This window comes from Didymosphaeria variabile, assembly GCF_027946475.1.
Source record: "Didymosphaeria variabile strain IMI 356815 chromosome Unknown scaffold_5, whole genome shotgun sequence".
Lineage (NCBI taxonomy): Eukaryota > Fungi > Ascomycota > Dothideomycetes > Pleosporales > Didymosphaeriaceae > Didymosphaeria > Didymosphaeria variabile.
Genome location: NW_026611624.1, coordinates 3,451,425 through 3,478,472, shown reverse-complemented (window position 1 = coordinate 3,478,472; position 27,048 = coordinate 3,451,425). Strand labels below are relative to the sequence as shown.

At 51.1% G+C, this 27,048-nt stretch overlaps 6 protein-coding genes across 6 annotated transcripts; 3 read left to right on the top strand and 3 right to left on the bottom strand.

The window, feature by feature from the left end:
• Positions 1-193: 193 nt before the first annotated feature.
• Positions 194-2,056, bottom strand: IMD1 (inosine-5'-monophosphate dehydrogenase; the record flags this gene model as incomplete). Its single annotated transcript, XM_056216352.1, has 3 exons — positions 194-1,335; positions 1,507-1,815; positions 1,870-2,056. The coding sequence occupies 3 exons, from the start codon at positions 2,054-2,056 to the stop codon at positions 194-196; spliced, it is 1,638 nt and encodes a 545-aa protein (XP_056070599.1).
• Positions 2,057-3,036: 980 nt separating this feature from the next.
• Positions 3,037-8,326, top strand: IQG1 (iqgap- protein; the record flags this gene model as incomplete). The annotated part of the gene is made up of 4 exons (XM_056216351.1): positions 3,037-5,785; positions 5,833-6,975; positions 7,024-7,302; positions 7,350-8,326. 4 exons carry the CDS (start codon positions 3,037-3,039, stop codon positions 8,324-8,326), a joined length of 5,148 nt encoding a protein of 1,715 aa, XP_056070598.1.
• A 4,859-nt stretch (positions 8,327-13,185) lies between these two features.
• Positions 13,186-13,922, top strand: N0V89_007588 (uncharacterized protein; the record flags this gene model as incomplete). The annotated part of the gene is made up of 2 exons (XM_056216350.1): positions 13,186-13,739; positions 13,790-13,922. The coding sequence occupies 2 exons, from the start codon at positions 13,186-13,188 to the stop codon at positions 13,920-13,922; spliced, it is 687 nt and encodes a 228-aa protein (XP_056070597.1).
• An 889-nt stretch (positions 13,923-14,811) lies between these two features.
• On the top strand, positions 14,812-15,633 carry N0V89_007587 (uncharacterized protein; the record flags this gene model as incomplete). The annotated part of the gene is made up of 1 exon (XM_056216349.1): positions 14,812-15,633. The coding sequence occupies one exon, from the start codon at positions 14,812-14,814 to the stop codon at positions 15,631-15,633; it is 822 nt and encodes a 273-aa protein (XP_056070596.1).
• A 309-nt stretch (positions 15,634-15,942) lies between these two features.
• N0V89_007586 (uncharacterized protein) lies at positions 15,943-17,136 on the bottom strand (the record flags this gene model as incomplete). Its single annotated transcript, XM_056216348.1, has 2 exons — positions 15,943-16,808; positions 16,866-17,136. 2 exons carry the CDS (start codon positions 17,134-17,136, stop codon positions 15,943-15,945), a joined length of 1,137 nt encoding a protein of 378 aa, XP_056070595.1.
• A 1,203-nt stretch (positions 17,137-18,339) lies between these two features.
• Positions 18,340-19,034, bottom strand: RPL23A (60S ribosomal protein L23A; the record flags this gene model as incomplete). The annotated part of the gene is made up of 5 exons (XM_056216347.1): positions 18,340-18,372; positions 18,422-18,499; positions 18,552-18,798; positions 18,898-18,945; positions 19,018-19,034. The coding sequence occupies 5 exons, from the start codon at positions 19,032-19,034 to the stop codon at positions 18,340-18,342; spliced, it is 423 nt and encodes a 140-aa protein (XP_056070594.1).
• Positions 19,035-27,048: the final 8,014 nt, after the last annotated feature.

Sequence of the window (27,048 nt, the reverse complement as noted above, 5' to 3'; positions counted from 1 at the left end):
AAATTTCGACATGCACCATGCCTTACCGACGCAGAAGCTTCCAAGAGACAGTTATGATGAGAGAGAAAAGAACATTCATGGTATCATTGCTTTTGTACCGAACCCAACATAAGCCATCAGTCATCTCCGTATGTTATCTAAAATAAGCCATCAAACGCCCCTCCAAATGCATGCTTCTTCTTCTTGTGCAGGTCTATGAGTAGAGCTTCTTGTCGAAGCTATGTAAGCCGTGCACGTTACCCTCAGCCTGCGCGCTCGCGGTTCGGAGTTCGAATCTCACGGTGCCATTCGCAACACCCTCCTGGAGATCCTTCAAGCTCTTCACACCAATATCTTGCAGAGAGTGTTGTACACCAGCCATGAGGTAGGGCACAAACTTGGTAATAGAACCACGGTCGCGGACAGAGCCCGAAACTCCCTGGGCGACGAGGACGCGGTCACCTTCTGAGAAATAGCGTGCAGTTCCGGCGTTGCTGGCCTTCGCGTCCTTGCTGCCAGCTCCAGCCTTCTTGTCCTCCATTGCGTCGATGCTGCCCATACCACGGTAGGCCTTGACGAGCTGGCCGTCATTGCTAACGTAGTACTGACCCGGTGATTCGGTGGTACCAGCAAGGAGACCACCCATCATAACGGTCGTAGCACCCAAGGCAAGACCCTTGACGATATGGCCGACATTTTGAATGCCACCGTCAGCAATGCAAGGAACGCCGAAACGCTTAGCAAATTGGGTGACGTTGTAGACCGAAGTAGCTTGAGGGCGTCCCACGGCCATGACCTCCTGCGTGATGCACGCGCTTCCACTACCCATACCGATGCGGAGACCGTCAGCTCCGGCAGCAATCAGGGCAGCAGCTTGGTCACGAGTGACGACGTTTCCAGCAATCACATCGAGACCAGGGTACTTCTCCTTGATGTGCTTGACCATCTCGATCATGTACATGGAGTTACCCTGAGAGCTGTCGAGCACGACAATGTCGAGGCCTGCATCAACGAGTTTCTGCAGACGGTTCTTGTCCTCCGGTCGGGTGCCGATGGCGGCGGCGGCGATAAGTTGCTTCGAGTGGGGCAGCTTGGAGGCAAGAGGGTAGTGGAGGTTCTTCATGAGATCGGAGCGGGAGAGCAGGGCAATAAGGTTGCCTTCCTCGTCAACGATGGGAAGCTTGCCCTTCTTGGACTTGCTGAGGATGTCGTTCGCCTGGCGCAAATCTATGCCCAGGTCGGCAGTTACGAGGTCGGTGGACATGACGGCGGAGACCGGGTCGTCCAGATTGTCGTGGAACTGCACATCACGAGGAGTGATGATACCGACGAGCTTGGACCGGAGCTTTCCGTTTTCTGAATATTGGTCAGCGGTTTGTTGCGCATAACAATTGAGAAAATTGGATTATTGAGGCGCTGTCAGGTAAATCAAGTTTCCACAGTTGGCGGAACCGTTGCGGATGAACGAAAGTTAAAATAAAAATGGAATCATCATTTGCAGGCGGATGAATGTGGAAGTAGACATACCAGTGACTGGGAAACCACCGAAACCCCAGGACTCCTTCAACGCCTTGGCCTCGCGCACAGTAGTGCTGGGCGAGATGACGACAGGATCGAGGATAAAGCCGTTCTCGAATCGTTTGACCTTGCGCACCATTTCGGCCTGGTCCTCCTGAGAGCAGTTGTGGTGGATTATGCCCAAGCCACCCAGGAGAGCAATGTGAATGGCCATGTTATGTTCCGTCACAGTATCCATGGGCGAGGAGACGAAGGGTGTCTTGAGGGTGATGCGCTTCGTAACAGGGGTATCGAGGGTGACTTCGGCGGCAGGGAAGCCTTGGGCGCGACATCAGCATGAAGCGTGCTGTGAGGTGGTAAGACTGGACATACCGATGTAGCCAGGAAGCATTAGGAAGTCGTTGTAGGTAAGTCCGCCATTCTTCTTGGAGTCAATGAGGGTCTTGACGTCAATCCCATCGCGCTCAGGGTACTCATTCTTGAGCACCTCAAGAGCCTTGGTGAAGTCCAAAGCATCGGCAGCACCGTTCGCCATGGCGTCACCGTTCGTGATGGTCATGATATTGAAAAGAGACTTCTCAGGAACAAGAAAGTACAAGGACGAGAAAGACCGAAGGAGAGAGACCGTAGTTCTGTAGGATCTATGGCCGGGCAAAAGCGTGGGCTTTTCCCAAGAGAAGAAAGAAAAGAGAAGAAGCGGGCCTGTGCAGCACTTTTTTTCTGTGGGAGGAGCGGGAAAGGGCGCTAAGATAAGAGGGGTAATCACGTGTGCGTTATCTTAGCGTGCAACTCAGCTGAGAACGAGACCTCGACGCGCGGGCACTGCGGGCAGACGCAGAGGCATTGGCCCTGTGCGATATGCGTCCGAACATGCAATGCGTGGTTGCAGCGCTGATGCTGCAGGTGATCGGATGACTGCGGGTGTTCGCATAGGGATGGACTGGGTACGTGTGAGGCTGCAAAGTGAGTGAACTGGGCCTTCCTGGCAAGCACAACAAGGTACTGGCAAGCCCACAGCAAGAGGGAACGAGACAACCTTGGTCGGAACCTTAGTCGGACGAACAGGGCGAGGAGCAGCACTGTGTACCCAGTGGCTTGTTTCGCGCCGGCTGGCGTGTGACGGAGGGCGGGTGGGGAGTTTTGGAGGCCGGTAGATCTCGTGGGCGTTGTCAAGGGCAACCAGCGCCAGACCCCAGCACACAGTAAACAAGAATCTCGTTGCCGGCGCCCAATTCCAGCCTCCACGCCGAAGCGCTCCCAGCTCAAGCTGCCCTTCTCGCATTCCTCGTTACTTTCTTTGGTCCTTCAGTGCGTGCGCCCGCTGCTGGTCTGGTCCGCCGACTCTTCAGACGCATTATTTGCGAGCGCGTTCGGCTTGTTGTGTGGGCAGGCGCCTCCATCCGGCTTATAATAACCAGGCCGCGAGAACGGCCTCAACATTGTCACTCGACTGCGACCAACACATACCATCTCCAGCGCTGTGCGACGCATGCCTTGCCGCCATATTCTTGACATCTGCTTCCGCCATATGCGCTTGCCATGAGCTATTCGTACTCTCCGCGCACTCGCCTCGGCCACCAGGCCGCATCGCCGTCGCCCCTCCGCCAAACATCCACAGCCTCCAATGGCTCATCAGCCTACTCAGGCGACTCCAACCGATACCCCCCCAGCCGGTCAAGCACGCTTTCCAGCAATGAATCGACGACCTTTCAGCCGGTGACATTGGGGCATCGTCGCGGTAAGAGCGACGGTATGGCACTCACTCGATCGCAGACCGATTACTTCTCTATAGGGGAGAAGGAAAGCAATCCAGTCGACTACACCAGCATGCGAAAGGCTCTGCGACCGCTGCAACAGGTCCCACAAAGCCCTCAGAGCTCGCCTATACCCGAAAAGCCTGCTCGTCCAACAAACAGTCCCACACGCACGCATACCCGCGCGCAGAGTGTTGACCCTGCGAGGTTCAACTCGTACGATGGCTCCGTCTCTCCCCCCGCCAAACCTCGTCCACTTTCCATGGCCATCTCGCGCTCTGACTCGATACGAGCACCCACTCGCGATCACTCTGCCCGGCCGCTCGATACCGCTCATCTCGACCGACCTGAACTACAACGGTTTCAGAAGTCATCGACCGGCCATCTTCGAACCCTATCGAAATTCGCAGAGACGGCCTCGAAAGATGACTTTGCCATCAAGTCGCCAGATCAGGAAGTGGTGGGTCTACATGGACGCAGAAGGCTGCAGCGAACCGACTCTGCGCGCGGCCAAAAGGTGGCTTCAAGTTGGGCGAGCCGAAACTGGATGGACCAGCAACGGCAATTTTTGCAAGCATACGAATACCTCTGTCATATAGGAGAGGCCAAGGAGTGGATAGAAGACATCATCCACAAGGACATCCCGCCGATTGTGGAACTAGAAGAAGCACTAAGAGACGGAGTAACACTGGCCGAGGTCGTCGAATCCATACAAGGTCGAGCGCTCCGTATATTCCGCGACCCAAAGCTACAATGGAGGCATTCAAACAACTACGCCCATTTCTTCAAGTTCCTCTCGGATATCGAGTTACCAGACCTGTTCCGATTCGAACTCGTCGACTTGTACGAAAAGAAGAATATTCCGAAGGTCATTCACTGCATCCACGCGCTATCTTGGCTACTATTCCGGAAAGGCATGGTGGATTTCCGCATCGGTAACCTGGTGGGTAAACTGCAGTTCGAGGACCACGAGCTCGAAGCTACGCAGAAGGGTCTGGACAAATCTGGGGTTAGCATGCCCAACTTTTCTGGCATGTCAGCGAAGTTCGCGGTCGAACCAGAGCCGGAGCCGGAACCTGAGCCAGTAGAGTCGGAAGAAGATCGCATTGACCGCGAGCTCTCGGAGAACGAAGTCACTATCTTGGACCTCCAAGCACAAAGTCGAGGAGCACTACAGCGGATACGGCTCGGCAACATGATGCAGCATCTCTGGGATAACGAAGAGCTAATTGTTGACCTCCAGTCGCGTATCCGGGGAGACTGGGCGCGTCAGATTGCCTACTACCGAATGGACATGCGTCGCTTCGCGATCAACCTACAAAGTGACGCCCGCGGTTTCCTTGTCCGATCACGGCTACGAGGCGAGGAGGAGTACTGGCGTGACAAGCAATCCCAGGTGCTTCTAGTTCAGAACATATTTCGTGGGCGTAAAGCCAGGGCAGAAGTTCAATACACAACGTCGAAGATACAACGACATGAAACCGGCATTCGAGAGTTCCAAGCCGCCATTCGCGGCGCGCTGCAGCGAATGCGGGTGTGCGACCGTTATGAGCAGACACGCGATGCAGAGCCAGTTGTTCTGCAAATCCAATCAATGATCCGTGGTGCACAGCTTCGGCACCAGGTCGACCGAGACTACGCTGAATTGAAAGAGAACGAGAGCCAAATCATCGACTTGCAGGCTCTTTCCAGAGCAATGTTCATCCGACATTCAATGCGCGCAGATCAGGAAAATCTTCGCCACCAAGAATCAATGATAACACAATTGCAAGCCATCGCCAGAGGTTCGCTCGCAAGAAAGCAAAATGCGGAAGTGCAGGAGAAGCTGGTAAGCACCGATGTCAATTGGTCCGATCTGCAGTCGAAAGCTCGCGGCAACTCCTTGAGAAGCTTCCTCGCACAACAGCAGGAAGAGCTCCAAGCCGAGTTGCCTCAGATCATTGATCTACAGGCTGTCGCTAGGGGAGGCCAGCTCCGCGTGGAGGTGGCAAACACCCTTGCCCAGCTCAATGACCAAGAGCCCATCGTTACTTCTCTTCAATCTCATATGCGTGGTTTCCTGTCACGGCAGAGGCACTTCTCTGATCTCAAGGTTTTACAGGCTCAAATCCCAACTATTCTCGATCTTCAATCGGCATGTCGAGGTTTCATTCAACGACAGCGCACTTACGAGACTTTGTGCGCACTCAACAATGAGGAGGCCAACATCATTCAATTGCAAGCCTACGCTCGCGCAGTAAACCTACGGATGCACATTGGCACCATTCTTGCCCAGGTCGAAGAGCACGAAGACGCCATCATTGAACTCCAGTCTTTAGCACGGGGAATGATCGTACGAAAGAAGTTCGCGGAGAAGAAGAAGTTCTACAAAGAAAACATGGAGAAGGTGATCAAGATCCAAAGCTTCGTGCGCGGACGCCAGCAGGGTGAAGCGTACAAGAGCTTGACCAGTGGCAAAATTCCCCCTATCTCAACCGTCAAGAATTTCGTGCATCTTTTGAACGACAGCGACATCGATTTTGACGAAGAGATTGGTATGTATTCAAGCCTTTATGCGTGGGCATCGCTAATTTCATTGCAGAGTTCGAACGACTCCGCAAAACCGTGGTACAACATGTGCGACAAAACGAGCTTGCCGAGCAGTACATTGATCAACTTGACATCAAGATCGCCCTGCTAGTAAAGAACAAGATCACGCTGGACGAAGTCGTCAAACACCAAAAACACTTTGGTGGTCATGTCGGTACCCTCCTCAGCAGCAAAGACATATCCTCAAAAGACCCCTTCGATCTGAAGGCCCTCAACAAGAATTCCCGCAGGAAGCTGGAGCACTACCAAGAGTTATTTTTTGTGCTGCAAACACAGCCGCAATACATGGCACGCCTCTTCAAGCGACTTCGCGAGCAATGTCTGGCGGAGAAGGACACGAAGCGCATCGAGCAACTTACCATGAGTCTGTTTGGCCTTGCACAGAAGCGAAGAGAAGAGTACTATCTGCTGAAATTACTGTCCCGATCGTTGAAGGAAGAGGTGGACGGCTGCGCTTCCTTACAAGAATTCGTTCGCAGTAATTTCTTCTGGACGAAACTCTTCAACAGCTACGTTCGCTCTCCACGGGATCGCAAATTCTTGAAAGATTTATTTGGCCCGTTGATTAAGGAGAACATCATCGACAACGAACACCTCGACCTTGAAAGCGATCCTATGCAGATCTACCGCTCATCTATCAACAACGAAGAGCTGTCTACGGGCCAACGAAGTCGTCGCGATCCGAACGTGTCGCGAGACCAAGCGATCAAGGACCCCGAGACACGGGAGATGTTCATCCACCATCTTCAAGATCTACGCGACATAGCTGACCAGTTCTTCTCCATCGTAGAGGAGGTCCTGCACAGAATGCCTTTCGGAGTGCGATACCTCGCCCAGCAGATGTTTGAAGAGCTTCGCCATAAGTTCCCTTACGAAGCACAAGAGCAGCTGCTTCAGATGGCTGGTCACTGGGTATGGAAATCGTACATGCAGCCAGCCCTACTGCAACCCCAACATTGGGGCGTTGTCGACCGTGGCTTGTCACCTCTAATGAACAGAAACCTAGGCGAGGTTGCTAAGGTACTGGGTCAAGTAGCGGCTGGACGACTCTTCGGTGGTGAGAACATCTACTTGCAACCGCTCAACAGCTACATTACGGAAGCTATCGATCGGTTGCAGGATGTTTGGTCTAATTGTGAGCTCTCTTCCCCTATGGATCTGCGACATCAGCTAACAATACCAGTGATCAATGTCCGGGATGCCGAAGCACATTTCGAGATTGACGAGTTCAACGACCTGTTTGCTCGCGTAAAGCCAACGCTCTACATCAAGCTCGCTGATATCTTTGCCATCCACAACCTCGTTGTCGATGATCTACCCACCCTTTGTCCCAGTCAGGATGATCCTCTCCGTGAAGTCATTCGTGAACTCGGTAGCGCCAAGAACAACGAGAACGAGCTGTTGCACGTCAGCTCCACTGAGATCACATTGACCCTTAATCCGAAGTTTCACGAACAGGAGGGTAAGTCAACTTCACCACTTTTGCTCGTCCTTGGCTGACCATCGTAGATCCCGAGGCTGACATCAAGGCGCTCTTCATGGAGACGAAGCGCTACATCCTATACATTATCCGTATTCAAAATGGCGCCAATCTCACCGAAATCATGTGCAAGCCCGTCACGCCCGACGACGAAGACCGCTGGGACGCCCTTGTCCGCGACGAAATCGCCGCCCAAATGAAAGATCGCAATCGCAAACTCCGCTCTTCCGCCGCCTCGACCTACACCACTGACATGACATCAACTACTGTGCACGATCTAGACTATCCCTCTCTCAAGCGCTGCGCTTTGGAAAACATACTACAATTACAGCGCGCCGGCCGCATCTCTCCTCACAACCACTACCAGGACCTCCTTAATGCTATTGCCGTTGACATCCGCACCAAGCACCGTCGGCGTATCCAACGCACCAAGGAACTCGAAGGCGTCAAGTCTACACTTGGCTCACTGGACGACAAAGCGCACTTCCTCGAATCCCAGCTCAAGTCCTACAACGATTACATCGAGCAAGCAATGGTGACGCTGCAGAACAAACGCGGCAAGAAGAAGTTCCTCCTCCCATTCACCCGACAATACAACCACATGCGTGAACTTCAACGCTCCGGCCGCGAGTACCGCTTCGGCTCCTTCAAATACTCCGCCCGCAACCTCGCAGACAAGGGTATTCTTGTGAGCTGGAACGGGTTCCCAGAGCGCTCCTGGGACCGTCTAGACATCACCATCAGCTCGAACAGCATCGGTATCTTCGAGATTCAAGGCAGCCAGGGCAGCATGATGATTCCGGGCGCATTTGCAGAGGTACCGCTGGACGGGCTGCTGCAGGCGCAGTTCGATAACCACCAGTTCATGAATTTGTTCTGCGGAGAAAACGCAACCTCGGCCCATGGCAGGAAGAAGTCAGAAGGGACGGGTGGAGAGGGCGTGGCGAGGGTTAATGTTAATCTGTTTTTGCACTTGATTTTCAAGAAGTTCTATCGCGACGAATGAGTCATGGTAAGCCAGGGCTGGGAAGACGGTGTTGGAACTTGGCCATGATATATGGATCGGACGGAAATACCTCTTGTTTGTTGTTCTTGCATAGCTTGGGTGGGGACGGTGTTGCTGGGTTGGCTTTGTGACACGCATTTATGGCATTCTTGATGACCTTGATGCTCTACTGGCTTTTTCTAATGGTAGATTTCTTTCTGCACATACATACTCAGGGTGCGGTACGTTAAGGCCCTGTTTAGTGAGCAAAACCTGCACCACAAAGATGTTAAGGCATCTATATACCAGCGCTCAAAATGAACGAATGAAGTAATGGTTACGCAATTTCCGATAAAATCTATGCATGTGACCGAACAGCAATTTTCGTCACGTCGGAAGGGGGCGCGAGCACCCCAAAGACTGAGCTCCAACCCCACCGTCCAATCCGCTTCACACACCTTCCATCGATGATAACATGCCCCATGATCTCACAAACTAACCCAGGTTTCTTCAGGACTGTTTTGACGAAAACGCTGGCATCTGACCTTGTACGTACTACTCGATGGAGCACCGGTTTGTCTCTTAACAGGACCGATGACATCCACATCGCCGTAACTCGTCCGAATATTCCGGAGGCGAGGATCATGATCATTACGATCATTGCTATTCTGATCTGGACTAGCGTGGAACTCGCAAACAGCGCCGTTGAGAAGGTGAATGCGCCCACAGACACTGCCTTGGAGAATAGTCGCAATATGGTATGACGTCTTTGGACTTCATTGCAGCTGACGATGACGTAGAAGGTATCTTTTGACGCAGTCCATGGTTGTGAATGATCCAATATCACTCTACTCACAGTGTTGAAGCCTCTTTCTAGAGCGTCGATGACATCGGCCCCAGGAACAGTTTGCGAGTTTAAAAGAGACATTGTTGGCGATGCGGGATCGGGTGTGGGTCCAGAGTGTTGAGCCTGCTCCGGACTAGGCTCCCCAATTGGTACTACGACAGGAGTATCATCTGCGACCTTGATTCCTGGTGAACGAGAAACTCGTAAGGTCCATGATTTGGTGAAAGGAGCATTTGCGGCGAATTCGAGCATCGATGCGAGTACAGTCACTCCGTACCAAGAGAAGCTCCAGTTAGTTGCCTGAGAGTGTCCGTATTAGTGATTTGTTTATGAAAAGGTATGGGGAACTGACTTTACACCACCACACGATGATCGAGCCAGACCGAAGCAAATAGCATGCTACCATTATAAGAACGATACAGCAGCACTGAACGGAACAGCCACATATGACCTGAAGGATCTTGGAAGATCCTGTGCAGTCTCTAGCTCGATCATGCACGCGATCCGCGAAGGCCTCGGCGGCCTGCTTTCCATCCTGGGCAGCATTAACATCGAGAGACTGACCCGAGATTCCACTATCAGCTCGGCTGAACGGCTGACTTTGTCGACGTTTATATCCGCCGGTAGAAAACTCTTCTAGGTTCGTGTTGTCGCCGATCTGTTGGGGTACGATGTGACCTCCCAAAGACAACGCCAGAGATAGCCATCCAGCGATCGGAATCAACTTTGCGAGTACCCATAGTTCTTTCGCTGGTGCGCCGATTAGAGCCCCAGCTGTCGGAAGCAGAGTCAGCAACGTGGACGATCCATTAGAGCTAGCCTGGTATGCTGCTCCGACTTCAGACAACGCAACCGAGAGATTTCCTATGCAATATGCAGAGGATCCAGTGTTTCGAATGGTATCGGCGCGGCGCTTCCACGATTCGAAACCGACCCCACCGTTTGTGTCACCAATGTGGGAGATGTCTGCTAAGACACTCGTTTCGTTCGACGGAGTAGCTACGAAGTCGCTGTAGGAAGGGTCATCGTACCCCAACGAGATGTAGCCTGGTCTGGGGATAGGTGCAGCCGCGGATAATACTGGAAGCAGGAAAGGGAGGATGGCAGCGCTGATTGTACTGCAGCGGCCCAGGGTAACTTCTATGATGTGAGCGAGGGCCGAGTCAGCAAATTTCCAGAGTCTGTCATGGTATGTAGTGATGTGGGTCGCGTCGTGCCCCTCCATGTTCAAGTATGCCAGTTTCCGGTCCAGGTGTTTGACGTAAGGTTGGATTCATTTCGGGCGAAGGACCGAAAGCAGGCTATATGATAGAGCTGTCGGTCAGTCAACCTACTTTCCCACTCCATGTCGGTTTTCGCCTCCACACCTAGAAGAAATGATGAGATATCACCGCCAATAAGACGTTTTGCAAAGCAAGAGCCAGCCGATCTTACATTCAAGAGGATAGAATAGGTATTGGTGGCGGAGAACGCGAGCCAATCTTTTTTTGTAAGGCTAGAATAGGCACTGGTGGCTTGGGCTGGACTGTAAGCCAGATCTCCTCTGCGTGAGAGTAAAGGCCTTTCGATTCCAGCCCTTATCGTGAGGAGAATCACATCATGTATTCCGCAACGAATGATTTGGAATTAGATGAAATGGAACCAAATTTCATAGTATCCAAGTAACGTAATGAGCGAAGCCATCCAATTCTAAAATTAAATCTGCTTGAGGTAGCAGAGTAATGTGCGAAGTTATGACCATAGCAGAAAAGGCTGGCCCCCGCACCACTCCCCTCATCATGCAGCGCCAACCTCTTCCACGGTAGCCTGATTGGAAGAACTGAAGCCCCTAAACGCCACGCGATCATGACAGTTTTGGCATCGTTCGAGTAACGATGCAAGATGGCGCCGACATTGATTTGCGCCGGTGCTTTGCGAAAGGAATGCACCCACCCTACCATAGTACGGCTCCCCCTTTCTAGGAAGTATATCATTTATCTACTCTAATATTAGTTCAAATACATTAGTACGCCTATTCTAATAGCTAGTTGCCCTATTTTAACGTCTCCTATAATCAAATCTAGCTATCTAACAAGATCTAGCCAGTAATAGAGTGAATATGTTATACAATTAACAAAAATTGGTGATCTGTACTATGGTAGGGTGGGGGCATTCTTTTCGCAAACGATAATAATTCGTGGAGCTATGTCAGTCATTGTTCGAACCGGCCTTGTGCTTCTCAAACCGCCATCCGAGGTTGTATCAGGCGTACGCACGTCATTTCACTGGATCGGGAAGTATGTTACGAGCCTTCCATGATCATGCGGGAACGCTCGAGTCTAATTGATTCATGTAGTGAGGGATCCTTATATTCGCATGCTTGGGAGGGTATTGCTTCACCAAGTGAGCACCCCTTCACTTGTTGTCACACCGATCCTATCCTGCATAAGGATATCGTAAGTTGAAGGGTTTTTCACCTTTGACCTTACGATGAGTACATCTCTGAAATCATGTATTCCGATGGGTGTATGATTTTGAAGTCACGATGAGAACGTTGTTGTGCGATGAACTGTCTTCTTCGAACACCTAGGCGTGACGGCCACCCTCTTTGGCAAGTGAATATATGGGTAAAACAATGCTTGTAGGAGTCATATCAATTAGTAGATTGCGTGGCTTGAGCTGTATTGGTGCACTGACTCTGGCGGGCGATGTCCCGATTGGGGACACCTGCCGTATTACTTTTGTGTACGTTTGCTCCTGTTTACTCGCGTGCTCTCAAGACTAATATATCGAGCGGCGATGTTATCCCGCCATACAAAGTGGCAGGTCACCACACTGTGGGTTTGCTGCATGCAGCGTTGACACACAATCGCTGCAAAGTTCGGCTGCGCACATTTGCGTACGTTGATGGTACCACAGCACATGGGTCTGACACAACATCACGTTAATTTCGAGTTGTACCTCAGCGTGATTAGGTGGACAAGCACTTGATACCTCATCACGGTGCACGAAAGTTCATCTTAGTATAACAATCAACAAGTTTGTATCCTCGTATGAAGACTCCGTAAACAGAACATCATGAAGCCATTGTAATTGATCCAAGTCTTCAACCCGTGGCACCCAACACATCCACAGGAACCCCTCATACATTCCAATAGCCCAAGTTGGCCTTTCGCTATCTTTGTGTAGCCTGAGTGTAGAGGGAAGAAGACCTAAAGTCCGATCCCAGCAAGTGCTGCAACAACAACGCCAGCAAAGCCACTGTACGACGCATAAGCTTCGATTCTGCGGAGCAACGAATGTATTGGCGCTCACAATTGAGCGGGCACACCTGTCGGGTACGCTAGACCTGGCGAAGCCGTATTTGACGAAGCCGCAGCATCCGCCGTTGACGAGTCTCCACTAGCGGTGGCTGTCATCAGCATAGTAGTCGTCACGCCGTTCATGACCATAGCTGTAGTGTAAACGATCGCGGAGGATTCATCATCGTGGCCAGCAACGAAGGTGGCTCCCAGAGCAAGCGGAAACAGAATACATCGAAACATCTTCATTGATTGATGAGTGAGAGGGGAACCGAAGTTCAATACAGAGCAAAAGAGGCAGGCAAGAGAAGGTATTTGAGTACTAATGCAGCGTGGCGCAAAACCTTGTAATATCGTTAACCCAGAGTGGCTAAGCGCTTTGCGGCCTCGTGAATGCCTACGCCTGGCGCAAATCAGGGATGGAAGCTGCAGCCGATGCTTGTAGAAGACGTGAGATGACGAGTCAATTAAGAGTTGCGACTACCTGAGTGTCACTTCTGCTTCCCAACTTACTCCTTTGGTGGGCGCCTTTGTGCCAATGCTCGACGCTTGTGCAAAGTGAGCAAGTTTGCGCACGTATACCAATCTTACATTGCGGCGCTCGCGTCACATCAATCCGTACTGCAGTAGGATTCTGAGAGATTGTATAACCTCCAGTATCAATATACAATACCCATCTACCTCCGCCGCGCATATCCTGGGAACCGTAACTCGACTAGCCGGTCAATCTTCGCTTTGGGAAGACGGCAAAGATGGACCATATGAGCCATGACAACATGAGCACTATGAACTCTGTCCCTTCAACAGGGCCGGCCATGGCAATGGGTATGATGGGCACATTTTCGACTTCGACCAAAGTCACCCTTTTTTTCTCGGACTGGACAACAGACACGCCTGCCAAATACTTCGGCACGCTCATCTTCCTGTTCATCGTCACGCTTCTGAACCGCTTCCTGGGCGCTTGGAGAAGCCAGCTTGGTCACAAATGGGCGAACGATGCTGCCGACGCGCGGCGAAAGGTAGAGCAGCGGCGCGAATACAAGCGTTCTCTCAATAGAGCGAAGTTTGAACGGGAGTCTTCAGATACATGTTATGACGGCGAAGAAGAGTCATCGACCGAACAGGCACCACTTTCGCCTTACCCTCCCGGAACAGATATCGAAGCTGGCGGAAAGAAGCGGGCTTGGTCACCGAAGTGGATGGCCGTATTTGGGGGGCGCTGGAGAGCAGGCAATCCGTGGAGGGTCAACATCGATGTTCCGCGCGCTTTGCTGGAGGGAATAAGGGCATTAATAGGGTACCTTCTGTAAGTCGGGCATCCTTCCTTCGTCAAAGGACAAGACTGACCATGACCAGAATGCTTGCTGTGATGACGTTCAACCTTGGGTTTCTTCTTGTGGTCATATTCGGCATCGTCGTAGGAGAGCTCGTTCTCGGTCGTTTTATCTCTGGCACCGGTTGGGAGGAAGGGGGTTGCCATGACGGCTAAAGATGAAGGCAAACGTGGTTTTTGCATGTCTCAAGGGCTATTTGAGAAATAGTGTGTATATTCTAGAAGTCTTCTAGATGAGGACAACTAATTGCTGGTGGCAACCTGAATTCGAACACTATAAGCCAGACATGAAGCCCTAGGAGCTCGCAAAGCAAAGAAATGGAACCCCTTCAGATGTGGTCGTCGAGCTCTTTGAGGAAGTCGAACACTGCCGTAGAAGTCATCCAAAGCTTGCAAGAAGATGCCTCTGTAGCTATTGCAAAGAAACGTATTCTTTCTAAGACACGCGTGCTTTTAGAGCCCGTTGCGAAGCAGTCAGATCGTTTAGAATCAACGTTCACGAATGTTCCTACGCGCTTCGGGGAGAAGCAAAAGTTAAGTGCCTGCACGCGACGCGCTACGGGAAGAAAAGATGTCTCGACACCACGGAACCGTTCTCGCTATTGAGCTTAAGCTCGGCGGTTCTTGGGAGCATCGATGTTCGTTCTCCCCAGCTAATACAACCACAGCTCGATACGGGACGAACTGCAGTCAAATTAATCTGGGTGCAACTTTCTGAGGAGCGGAAAGGGAGCGGGCGAGGGCAGAGTTTTATTGGAGAAAGCGTGCTTAGTCAGTAGCGCAACCGCTCGCTCGGTATCGATAGGATAGCATGCGCCGGGTGGCAATCGCGTCTTGGTACAGTTTCCACTGCATCTCGCTGCTCGCGATTCTTCCTCCAATCCTCCAGCGGCGACGCCTGCGTTGTCCAAAAGACATTCTACCGGAACGATGGATGCATAGATGCCTCTAAAGCGACGCACTCCTGCGCGCTTTAGAGCGCTTCGAAATCACCCGCTACCTCCACTCGAAGATATCCCACCAAATCAAGACCATACCTGCAGCCATGGGAAAGAACAAGAAAGCCCGGAAGGTGCCAGTCACCTCGGGTGCGATACGCTATAAGACCAAGGACATCGATGCCCTCGTCGCCCAGCTTGACACCCTAAATATATCCTCCCACCTCGCCTTCGATTCCGACTCCGACTCAGAGGTCGAGCCGCCCAAACCCTTCCAACCCTTCCGCTTCTTCGCTCTTCCCAGCGAACTTCGCATCCGCATCCTCGAGCTCCTCCTCGTCCGCGACAAGACCATCGACCTTGACCCGTCCAACACACGTACCCTGCTCCCCTCCCTCCGCCTCTTCTTCGTTTCCCGCCGCATGCACGCTGAAGCATCCCACGTCTTCTACGCACAAAACACGTTCCGCGTCTTCGCTATCAACGGAAGATTCTTCCACACGAAGAAGCAGCTGCTGACGCGCCTCGCACCGCATTACATCGCGCAGATGCGGAGCCTAGAGCTGCGGCTCGGTCCAGGGTTCAATAAACCGCCAAAGGGCTGGGTTGTGGATCAGCGGCTGCAGCTGCATCACGCAGCGAACGTGCGTCTCCTGAAGGTTTTCGTGGAACTAGACCCCGCCAGCCATCCGAGCTTCGAGGGTTTCAGGCATGACGATTGTGGGGCGGCGGAGCAGTTCTTCACGACTTTTAGTCTTGGGTTGCTCGGTTGTCTGTTTGGGGAGCTGCCGCAGCTGAAGAGGGTCGAGTTTGATGCGTACCCGGGGATCTCGAGGAACAGTCCCCTCATGAAGGCGCTGGTGGAGGAAACAAGGATGGGAAGGAAGGAGGTCGGGTGGGGTCCGGAGAGGGGTGGGACAAGATCGTAGATACCGATTTGGGTGGGATGCTGCAAAAGTTGGGCATTGGGTTGTGATGGGAAAGGATTCCGAGCGTGTCTAGTGCGGAGGAGCAACTACCGCTTCGTAAGTCTTAGATGCTATGAGGAGCTTTCATCTCGACGTGGGAGATCGTAAAAAGTCTCCAGCAGATGGTGGATGGTTAACAGAAGGTACTCGGTTCCCACTGTTGCATTGGCTATGAAGGATATCCGCACAGGAGGCTCACACAAGTGGCATTCGGATTGACATATGCTCATCCATCTGGAATTTCTCCAATGTCCGCATGCAAAAGTTTACTTAATTGCAAGTCATGCGATCACAAGCCAACATAGCCACGCCCTCCTCCTCAACAACCACATCCTGTCTCTTCCTCTGCTTCGGTTTTGTCGGGCCCAACTTCTCCACCCACCGCTTCACCACCATATCCTCTGCGTCCACACTCCTCTTCTGTCCACCAACGAACTGGAGATTCTCATTTCCGACCACACCGGTCAGAACATTTCCATCGCTCGGCGCGCCCAATCCCGCAACGACGCCATCGCCGCCCTGGACCACATTCGAGTAACTCGTCAGCATAGTCTGCACGCCGCTGACAAAGTCCTGCCCATCGAACTCGCAATGTCCACCTTCAGGCGTGTTGTCCACGGTCTGGAGCGCATTGATCTGGTCCGCAGTAAGCCCAGCGTCGGCGCTCAACTGTTCGTAGGTAGTGATAGCCTGGGGGATGGCGTCCTGCAGGAGCTGCAGCTCGCTCTGGGTGCTCTGGTAGTGGATCCTCAGCGTGCTCATCACGGCGTTGGCATTTGCGAAGTCAACCTGCGGCGGCATTGCACCGCAATTCAACTCCACGGCGCTGTTTGCGAAATTCTGCATTTGCGCTGGGATGAAGAAGCCGCTCATGAGCAAGCTTCCACCACTCACGCCGGTGAATTTGACCTGGTTTGCGTCAAAGGCGACGAGTTGAGGCATCATGGTGGTGACGAAGTCGGACACGGCTTGGGCGTGGGCGACGCCGTCAGTGCGGTCGAGGCCGGAGCCGCCGCCCCAGAAGAGGTTTGGGTCGGGGGCAAGGAGGGCCACGCCCATGGTGTTGGCTTGGATGTTTTGGTTCGGGAAGTCGAAGAAGGATTGGCCGCCGTCGCCGTGGAGGAGGACGTTCGCACCTGCATACCCCGTCAGTAACCACTTTAATTGGTTGTGAAACACAGGAGTGGACGTACCCATGGTCCCATTCGCACCGCTCGCAGCCGTCGCACCAGGAACACCGCTCGCAGCCGTGAATTGATCCGCCGGCGCCGCAATCTTGAATCTGATAGGCAGCTGGTTGACGTTGACGGTAGCATCCAAGATCATAGACCCATCAGTAGCTTGCGAGACGCCTTGCGGGATCTGAGCAGCCTGTTGCTGAGCGGTAGCTTTTTGTCTGCCTCCTCCCCTCTGCGGCGCACATGCCGCAAGTGCAAACAAGGATGCAAAAGCCAATCTGTACATGCTGCTGACTCAAATGAAAACAGTGCACAGCACAAGAGGAATAGAATTAAGTAGTAGAAGCGAACAATAAAAGGCGGACCGGCCGATAAGAATTGAAAGCACGGCACGAGACCGTAGTGTGGACAGCGAGAGGGTAGAGCGGGAGAGAGGTATGAGAAGAAGTGTGGAGAAGCTCTATGCTATGTAGCTATGCGCATGTCGTGGGTCAAACAACGCCTAGCAGCCAAGGCACACCGAGCCGCCTCGTCGTAGGCTTACTACTCTTCATGGAGCTTGACATATTGCGGCTGCTAGCCGCTGTTGGCGGTGTTGGTTTGATGTTCCATGTGTGGCACGCGGAGGGTGTCGCCATGGGAGTTGCTGGAGGCGTGCATGTTTCGGGGTGGGCTTGGCAGAGAACTACTTCGCGACATCTTCGGATTGAGAAGTTTTATACAGAGGAGTGATCGACCGGATGTGCTTCAGGGAAACTGTGCATATATTTGGGGATTTGTGGTGGAGCATTGTAGATGATGGTGCAAATCCGGAGAGCTGTATGTGGTTGTTGGTGCAGGAACACTCGTGGTTCGCGGCTCGGCTCGCGTAGCCTGAGGCAAGACCAACCCGCGAGTTCCTGCCTGCATCGGACAGCCTTGTGAAACACACCACCAGGCCAGACTGTCTGCAAGGCTGCAAAACTTGCCGAATGAGGCTGCGCGAAGATGCCTGCCCGTTTGAGCCAGTTCGGAGAAATATGTCCGCACTGTAATGTCATCATGCCCAGTGTATATGCTTGCTCAACCAGCCCACTCGCACATCGCGTGCATGCCCACATGCTTCGTGCAGCGGCTATTGATCCACTTGACAATATGCATTTCTCACACTGGACCGTCGCTTGTGGGCTTTGATTTGTGGCATTTAGGAAATAGCTTTCAGATCAAGCGTCAACTTTCAGCACCGACCTCAGAATCATCTTGCTTGGAAAATTGGGTGGTTTGGTCAACTGGTATCATCATTTATGGTCTGTTCGAGTGTGACAGAGTTCGGCTGGCCCAGTTTGCGCATATGGGAAGAATGCACCGCAACTGGTTCCGAGTTATCGTTTTTGAGGGTCATTCCATTGCTATTTTTTTGCAATGACTACCTCCAAGTGTTCGCCCCATAAATGCATTTCGCCATTTCCGTAACCCATGAATGTTGGAGAAGAGCTAGAAAAGGAACACCTCACATCACGACACCAGAGTTCGACGCGATACGCTGTGATCGTTAGCGACGGTATGAATATTCTCTTTTTCGTGCCACTCACCGGCCAGAGCTCAGCAGCCTCCTTTCCGACCGGGCCAGTGATGGCAGAACCCTTCATTTCTCCCTTGGGGTTGACAATCTGCGCACAATCAGTCCGCTGTTCCATGCCATAGATTTCCTGCGCCACTCACCACACCAGCGTTGTCCTCGAAATACAGGAAGACACCGTCGCCTCGTCTCCAAGGCTTGCTCTGTCGGACAATGACGGCGGGCATGACCTTCTTTCGGAGCTCAGGTTTTCCCTTCTTGACGGTGGCCATAACCATGTCACCGACACCACCAGCAGGCAGGCGGTTGAGACGCGCACCGATACCCTTGACGGAGATGATGTAGAGGTTACGGGCGCCGGAGTTGTCGCAGCAGTTCATGACCGCACCGCTATATCCCAATTAGCCCACATCCTTCGCTATTCAACATCCTGTCCGATCGTCGCATTCGATGTTTGAAGACCGCGATTGCGTCGCAGAGGGTACGTACACAGGCAGACCGAGGGTCATCTTGAGCTTGTTACCGGAGGAACCACGACTGCATCTCAGTTAGCGATTTGCCCAGCCGATATCGCCTGCGCGGCAGATGTAGCTCCTGTGTCTGACATACCCGCGCTTGGAAGCCATTGTATCGGATTACGGGGAGGAAAAGTCGTGGGGTGGATCGGGTGCGTCTTCGCGGGTTGTCGTTGTCGATGGTCACTGCCAAAAACGCAAAGTCGAAATGGCGTTGTGCGGGACCTCGCTTCAACGAAATTCCGACCGAGCTATTCCGCGCACGGCTAGCGTACCTTTGCCCGACCAACCCCACCTCCTCACCATCCTTCCTTTTGAAGTCTCACTAGACACAGACCCTTGTTGATTTTACTATCGAACGATTTGTCCATGAAAATTGTTCGCGGAAGTGACGGCATGCACATAATCGTTGTATTAACATGAGCTTGGGCATTGCTTCAAATGTTGTCAAGTACTCGTATAATACCGTAACGGGATATACGTTCTCCTGACGGGCATTAAAGACGGTCCTGGTAGATACTTAATGTTCCCTCCCGTGTCTATGTACACGGTGTATCTACATATTGCGTATCTTTCGCCGGGGAGGTATTGACAATTCGATGTTCGTATTTCCCAGTTCGACCCTGACATCTTCCATCCAGTCCCAGGGAGATCTCTCCCCATTGTGAAGATGATAGTGCAAATCGTAGGGATCAAATACAATCTCAATCTTGCGAAGAGCAACCCTCCTCTGCTCAGCAAGTCTAGCGACCTTTTGCAGCCACTCTGCCTCAGCAGCCCCGAAATCTCGGCATGAAGTGCATGGGCCAACTTGCTCGTCGAACAGCGAGAAATCCCACGTGAGATGGCGAAGTCGTGGTGCAGCAAGGACATTGTCGCATAAAGCCTCGGGCGTCCACTTGTCAGACATGGTCCTAGAGAACAGGCGAAAAGCTTCAAGACTCATGAAATCCGAAAGGTCGAGAGGTCCTGCTGCCGTACCGGGCACGTTGCTGATGGAAAGCGACTCCAGCGAGCCCCTATGACGATAAAGGATAGAACGAAAATCTTTAAGACATCCGCGGCTTGGGTACCAGTGGATCTCGGAGATAGAAAAGCTTCTGAGCGCCCGAGGCCATTTCATCAACTCAGTCAGAGCTAAGGGACTTTCTTCGCAGGCGTGAATAGCCAGGTCCGTAATGCTAGCGGTACACTCAAGATTCTGTATGAATCAAGAATTAGCGATCAATCTAGAATGATAGCAGTATCGTTACCTTTGGAAGACTAAATGAGCTGCCATCAACTCTTGGCGAGATTCCATAGATTCGGAGGGATCTGAGGTTCGGAACATGTATACTATCTATAGTTGCGCAGAGAGGGTACAGAGGCAATCCCAGACCCGGAGCAAAACCCCCACACCGGGTAGAGATATATAGCTCCTTCACTCTACTCACTTGTGGTAATGTAAGTCGTATAAAAGCCCAAAGATCCAGATTATCCTTGCTAAACTCGCCGTTCCCCACGGTATTATCGAATAGTCCCTCAACAGTTAAGCGGTGAACATTCACAAACCGGGAGAGAACCACAGTGGTCGCATCAGTGTCTTCGAGCCAGCTATCGGGGAAACTAACCAGAAGCTCTCTACAGTGCCGTGCCATCGAATGGTTCGTTTGGAGTGGATGATGGAGTCTCTTGCTCGACCCATCAGACAGGACGTCTTGTTCAAAAAGCGGGAGGGTCATCGAGGAGAATAGAAGCGGCTGTACAAGCGTTCTGAAGGCTCTGCATACAGCGCACAAAGCTAGGGGTAAATTGTACTTCTTTCTGTACGGGGACCCTCTCGATTTCTGGTATTCAGTGTGAACGGCTTCCGTAAGAATCTGTAACACAAGCTCTTCAGGAAGGCGCAAGATTGGAAACGGTGGGTGTAAAGCGATGACTACTTCAAAGTCGGAGAGGTCGTGGAATGGTAGATGACTGAAGAGTTCGGTGTCGGCTTCGTAGGGAACAGCCGCTTTTTCCAATCTCTTGACAAACTTCACGAGAGTGAGTTCATTGTTGTCTGCAACACCGAGCCGAAGCTGTCTGAATGGGTCCTTCCGTCTCATCTTTTTGGGCGTCATCCTCTCTGGTTGACTTTGTTCCCAGGCCTAATGGCGGATTACACGTAAGACTCTAGTTGTAATCCGAAGCGCGTTTCTTGGAGTACCCCGCTAAGTTCTAAGAATAGCCCATTCCTACCCAGGGGATGTTTCAGCCAAACCCAAATAGGAAACAGCTCCTGTCAGATTGGTTCGTCCGTTAACTCATTGGGATAGTCCGTGATGTTGATCTCCGACCATGGTGTCTTTGCCATAGATACCATAGATGTAGACTTCTTGCCGAGATCAGTCTCTACCCGTGAGATCGAACACTCTTCCAGATACGACGTGCGGATGAACATCTTATACTGCTTGCAGACATTCCAATATACATCTCTCTAGAATCGAGCTCATCTACTCGTCACCATGCAGAGCATGGAACTACATAGCTCAAATCTTGGTGTTAAGAAGCACATCATGAAAAACACCATGACTATTACTTTGACGCACAGCTACATTCGCGAAAACAGTGGGTATCGAGCAACGCTAACTCCTACTAATATCAAACAAACGTGAACGGGAAACTTGGCGCTTTGTATTCCAGTGTCCAGATGAAGACATGCAGAGCACACAAAACGGGAGATCGGACCCACAACCCATCATAGGACGCTACATGTAGGGAAACTTCTTCGGCTCAAATGGTGGCCTGAAATTCATGTCAATACCTCTACACATTCTGTAAAAAGACTAAGACAACGTACATCCATGCCTCTATCGGCTATTTGGATTAGATAGGAGACAACCTGAACATCTGCGATGCGCACAAAGTAACGTGGTACATTGTTTTACTTTCCCGTCTATCCAAGTTCGCCCACCTGGAGACGTGTGTTAGCAAATAGAAAGTATCCCCTCATATGTCATCTATGGGCGGTACGTACAACTACAGCAAGTCCACTCGGGTCTTTTGCTATTGAGGAGGTCTTGAGGTTCGATTTGAGCTGGCTAAAGACTGGTAAGGTCTCTTAATGTGATAGACACTGATGATAGTGCGTTAGGCTATGTTAACGTTATGTTGTTGAGGTGCTGGTGTTGGCGGTCGTTTTCTTCGAGGTTACAGATCGTTGTTTGGGGAGAGTTAACATTGGTCGCCCAAGAGACTTTATATAGGTATCAGTGTAGAGTGCAGTATTCAAAGGTTGCAAGACCTATGGAGATTTGACATACAGTGTGAAGCGCATTTTACCGGCTTCCCAAAGACTGCCCTCCGTTACTTCACCTAACATTCACTTGTAGAATGGTCACTTGAAGCGAGCACATGGATTATAAGACCTTATATTGGCTTCGCACTTCTAGAGGATTGGTACAGTTAATGAGTGTGATTGACTTGCTTTTGCGGTCATCCTGGTACTGTTTGAAGAATCTTAGTGCGTCACCCATGAATCATACTGTCATATACAGCAGTTCCATGCTTTACTTTGAAGAAGTGGACTATATGGTATGTATCTTCAATTCCAGCTCTACCATCTAAGTAATGGCATGCGCCCCTCTCCAATTCTTGGAAGTAATTAATATCCCAAGGACTAGATACGGAAGTGGGCTCTTGCAAGCTTTCGAAATATTTATTAACCATCAAATCGACCAATGTCCCTGCGCAGATTGCCGATGTGCGCAGAGTAGTTCTAAACTTATTGAAGAAACAGCTGTTGCAAAGTCACCATATCTCCGCATAGGACATTTAACAACTTAAGTCGAAAGACCAATTTTTTTGAGCCAAAGGTGTTCTGGGCTATCATCGCACATTACCAGCATTTCAATGGACATAATCGCCGTTCACAGGTACCTCAGGATAATTTTGAGCCAACAACGGTTCGTGTCATTGATTTGTAGGTTATATGGTAGCTGACTCGACATAGACTTGGAACCCATAGATATGACTACGAGTCAAGCATCGTATTTCCGGAGATCTGGCATGCGTATCATGGTGAAACTTCCGCTGTATTAAAGAGTTCGAGTCATTTTTTGCTGCCACAGCATCTACGACCATCAATATGGGCATACTAGGTACCTTTACGTAAGTTCGATGGGTCCCCACCTCCCATGCTCTGCCACTTCCCCATTCATAATCCCGTCCACATAAGCTTCATTAATGAGAATGAATTCGCCACTTTCGCGCTGGCGAAGGACAAAGGGAACCTCTGCGCCGGCAATCAAGACAATGGTGTCCCCTTTTCTGATAGAATGGGAACCCAGGCCTAAATGTCCTTTCCTCGTGACGAATGGCGAGCGTTCAGGAGTGATCCTCATGTAATCCATAAAGAGCTTCGACGGATCCCCGCAGCCACTCTCAAGCAAAATTCTCCCCTTTTTACTGGTGAGGAAATTTCGAAGGTGCCGTCGTAGTTTCTTATCTTTGATATTGGTAATTTCAGCCTTGAAGATGAGCAAAGCATCGAAGAATCGGTCAACCTTTTCCGGGTATGGACCTTTCCCATAGCCAAAGGCAGCGTGCGAGGCTCTCACTACTGTGTGCAAGCGCTCATGAAAATCCAAGTAAACGTTTTTGGTCTCGTATGTAAGTCGAAGGAGTTCAGATAACCATTGTATCGAACTTTTACATGTCCCAGTCAAGGGGTGCCTGGGAACATGTCCCACCTGAAGTATTTTGTCATAACAGCAGGCATGAAGGGATATACTCGGAAGTCCATGATTCCTTGCTGAGATGATGACGTGTTGTTGAGATCTCCTACCAGATGCATTGAAACTAGGGGAGAGAGTGAGGTGATCAGGCTCGGTATCTTGCAGTCTTTGCCCCCCAGGAATGGACCAATCTACTACCCATGATGGCAAATTACTTGGCTCTTCAGGAGAACGACAACGCGACAACATCGACAAATGACCCTGCCGCAACAGCGCTATCATAGTCGTGACGAACACCTCTTCTTTAGACCTTGTGTAATCTGAAAAGACATCTAGTGTCTCCAGCTCTTTTCGATCATTTGCAACCCCTAGGAGCGCAAAGATCTTATCGCGCGGGTCAGTCGCCTCAAGATGCTGGGTACCATCCTGGCCAAGACCATTTGCACCACCAACGCAAGTTGCCCGAAGCAATCCCACTAACGGAAATTTCCCCCCTCGATATGTGCCTGGCATGGAAAGCATAACACTGACTCTGTGTACCACCATGGAGAAGGCAATATCTCTTTGGTAACGTGAGCAGGATTGTCCTTGTTGTATCTTTGTCATGAATATATTGCACAGTGCACAGTACGCATGGAACGCGGCTTGAATCCTCCGGCGAGAAATCCGCTTGGTACCACAGTAGAAGCAAGCACGGTCTGGGAGAGTGATCTCTTGTAAGACCCAGACTCTTCCCCACCATGCTCGTCGAAAGAGGTGCTTTAAACCCGGTAGAGGCAACAACTGCTCCTGTGACTCGTAGCCACTGATGGAATGCAGTAGGATTCTTAGGTCATATCTCGACACTGGTAGTAGTCTTCCCTCAAGCTCAGTCCACAAGACGATCTCATCTAGATCTTTCAAAGGTGAAGGGTCCGATAGCATTGCTTGCCAAATTCGCGCATACGGCTCCATATCTCGGTGTAGACCACAGGCCTCAGCCTTTGATCCTAATGTATTGAGATAGTCAATCACTGTATCGCTATCATCTTGTGATGGTCCGAGCCAAGCAACAACACCAGAGGCTCGTGTATAGATGCTGTGCATTAGGCCGACTTGCCATCCCTTCTCTTTATTGTCATCTTGATTGATACAGATTGCATCGATCCATATGGTAATGCTCTCTGATTCCCTCAGCTCCATCATTGCATCGAACAAGTTTCGTGTGACCTTGAAAGGACATTTGTTCACCAGAATGATTCTTCTGTCTTTCTGAGCGCCCCAAACGTACGATAAAGCTAAGAAATGCGGGCTGTCATCAAGACTGGCGTGAAAGATTCGGCATGCGGGTCGGATGTTGCCCAGCTTGTGGCCTTTCGGAAATAACTCAAGAAGTCTTATTTCGCGCTTCTTTTGCTCCAGTCTGTGATAATGAAACTGGTCTGTCATGTTTGGCAATTCTATCAGTTTGGAATAATTGAATTGAGAGCGGGTTCGTGCGAAGATAAAGATTTGGAGGTAGACATTGAACTTGCTTCCTCTGTGAAAAGGCTGAGAGTAGGCAGCAGCGCGAGACATGGTGGTGGGGGTTTACACACTCCACCAATCATATGGGTGCATCTATAGTCTACGACTTGATAACATGACCAGAGCTACTCGTTCGGCGTGTTGCTACATACATTATCGTGACTTCTCAAGATCGCTCTTTTCTACTAGCAAATTGACTAGTTCATGCGGAGGCAAGGCTTAATTCTACAGGGGTGATTCATTGAAGAGAATTGCGTGAAACACAGACTAGGCATGACCTAATTACTCTACGCTTGATCTGCTTCAAATTGTGAAAGTTAGCAGGCATTCATGCAGCTTTTAATCGGCATTCTTTTCCCCATGCCACAATAATACCTTGATTTGCTGTCATAAGTTTATTTCATTCAACTATGTGTACAAAGTGCGACCTGTCGAGCTTTCTGCAGTTACGAGACGCCCTATCAACGAGTTTTGGTACATAAGGCGATCCTCTCCTCCACCGTAAACAACATTCTCTCTCATTGTACATCAAAGTGACAAACTTTCCATCTACATGCACGATTCCTCATACGGGACTCCATTCCTATGTTCACATCCACACCTTCCCACGTAGCCCCATGTTCGATTTCCAGGAGCCACACTGTGGTATGTTTTGTGATACTGAAAGATTAGGCGGTAATCTAATGACATACGAGACGCAGTACGAAATACAGAGGTTCGTAATCAGGTAGCTGGGCAATGCCTGCTCTCAACGTTGTCTGGATCTAGTATCCAGGCTAAGGATCATATCGCTGGATATAACATGGATTACAAGGTGAGCCACTATGGCGTGGACAAAACTCGGGAGGTCCCCGCGACAAAGAGCGGTTGTGTGAGAAACTTGGAAAAGAAATCCTCATCATGCAAGGCTGATCGACGATGTCGAGTTCGACGCAAAGAGCCTGTTGAAAGTCGAGCCATGCATTTGCACTCCCATCGTTGACCACTCAGGTACACTTCCCCACTGCCTGCGTATTCTATACTACATCCGGCCGACGATGCGACCCTATTCAGGCAAACAACAAAAGCACACCAGGCACGCCAGACCTGCTGTCAGACCTGCATGCACCTGCAGGCCAATCCCGCCATTACACACTCGCTACACTCGCTACACAGATCCAGATGCGTCTTCTTGAGCGTTCCTCGCCATTTACCCCGCCCAGCCCAATGCGAAGCCAATCGTTCGATCCACGGCGAGGCCTATCGCGCAACCCGCCCAGCCACCAGATTTTTCCGTCCACTCGCAGCCGTCCCACCACCACCCGGCAGAAAAGGTCTCGTCCCGCAGGCAGCTTGCCCAGCGAACGTCCCCGACGTGCCGTCGAACGGAAGCGGGACGAAAATCAATAGTTCGTGCATGTGGCTGCAGAGCTTGCTTGGACGACACACATGCCTGGAGGCCTTACGATCACGATTGCGATTGCGCGTTTGTTGCAATCAGGTCGGAACAGCCTGGTGAGGAGGGCAGTTGGAATTCGGTCGTGCTCGCGCTTAGATCTTGAAGAGCCTTTTTTACGTTCTACATGCTGCCGGGTGGGGGCGAGCGATCCAGTGTCGGTGGGGTGCAGGGTATGCCTCTCGCAAGCTGCGCACACATCCTTGAGGTTCAGCCTGCTGGCTGGTGATCGTGTAGATCATAGAAGCACGCCATATGCGCTAAAGCCTGAATTGCCATGACGGAATGTGCGTACAATGGCTTCCATTGTAGTAATGCGAATTATCATAGTGACAACACAGAACAGCACATTTGCAGGAACAGCTAACGTGAAAAGCAATCGCGATCTCGGGATATCATTAAGCCCACCATCAGAAGCGTAGTGTACATCTCCTTTTCATTAAAGCATCAAACATTAGGATTAGCCCAAACTATACCCTCTTTTTCA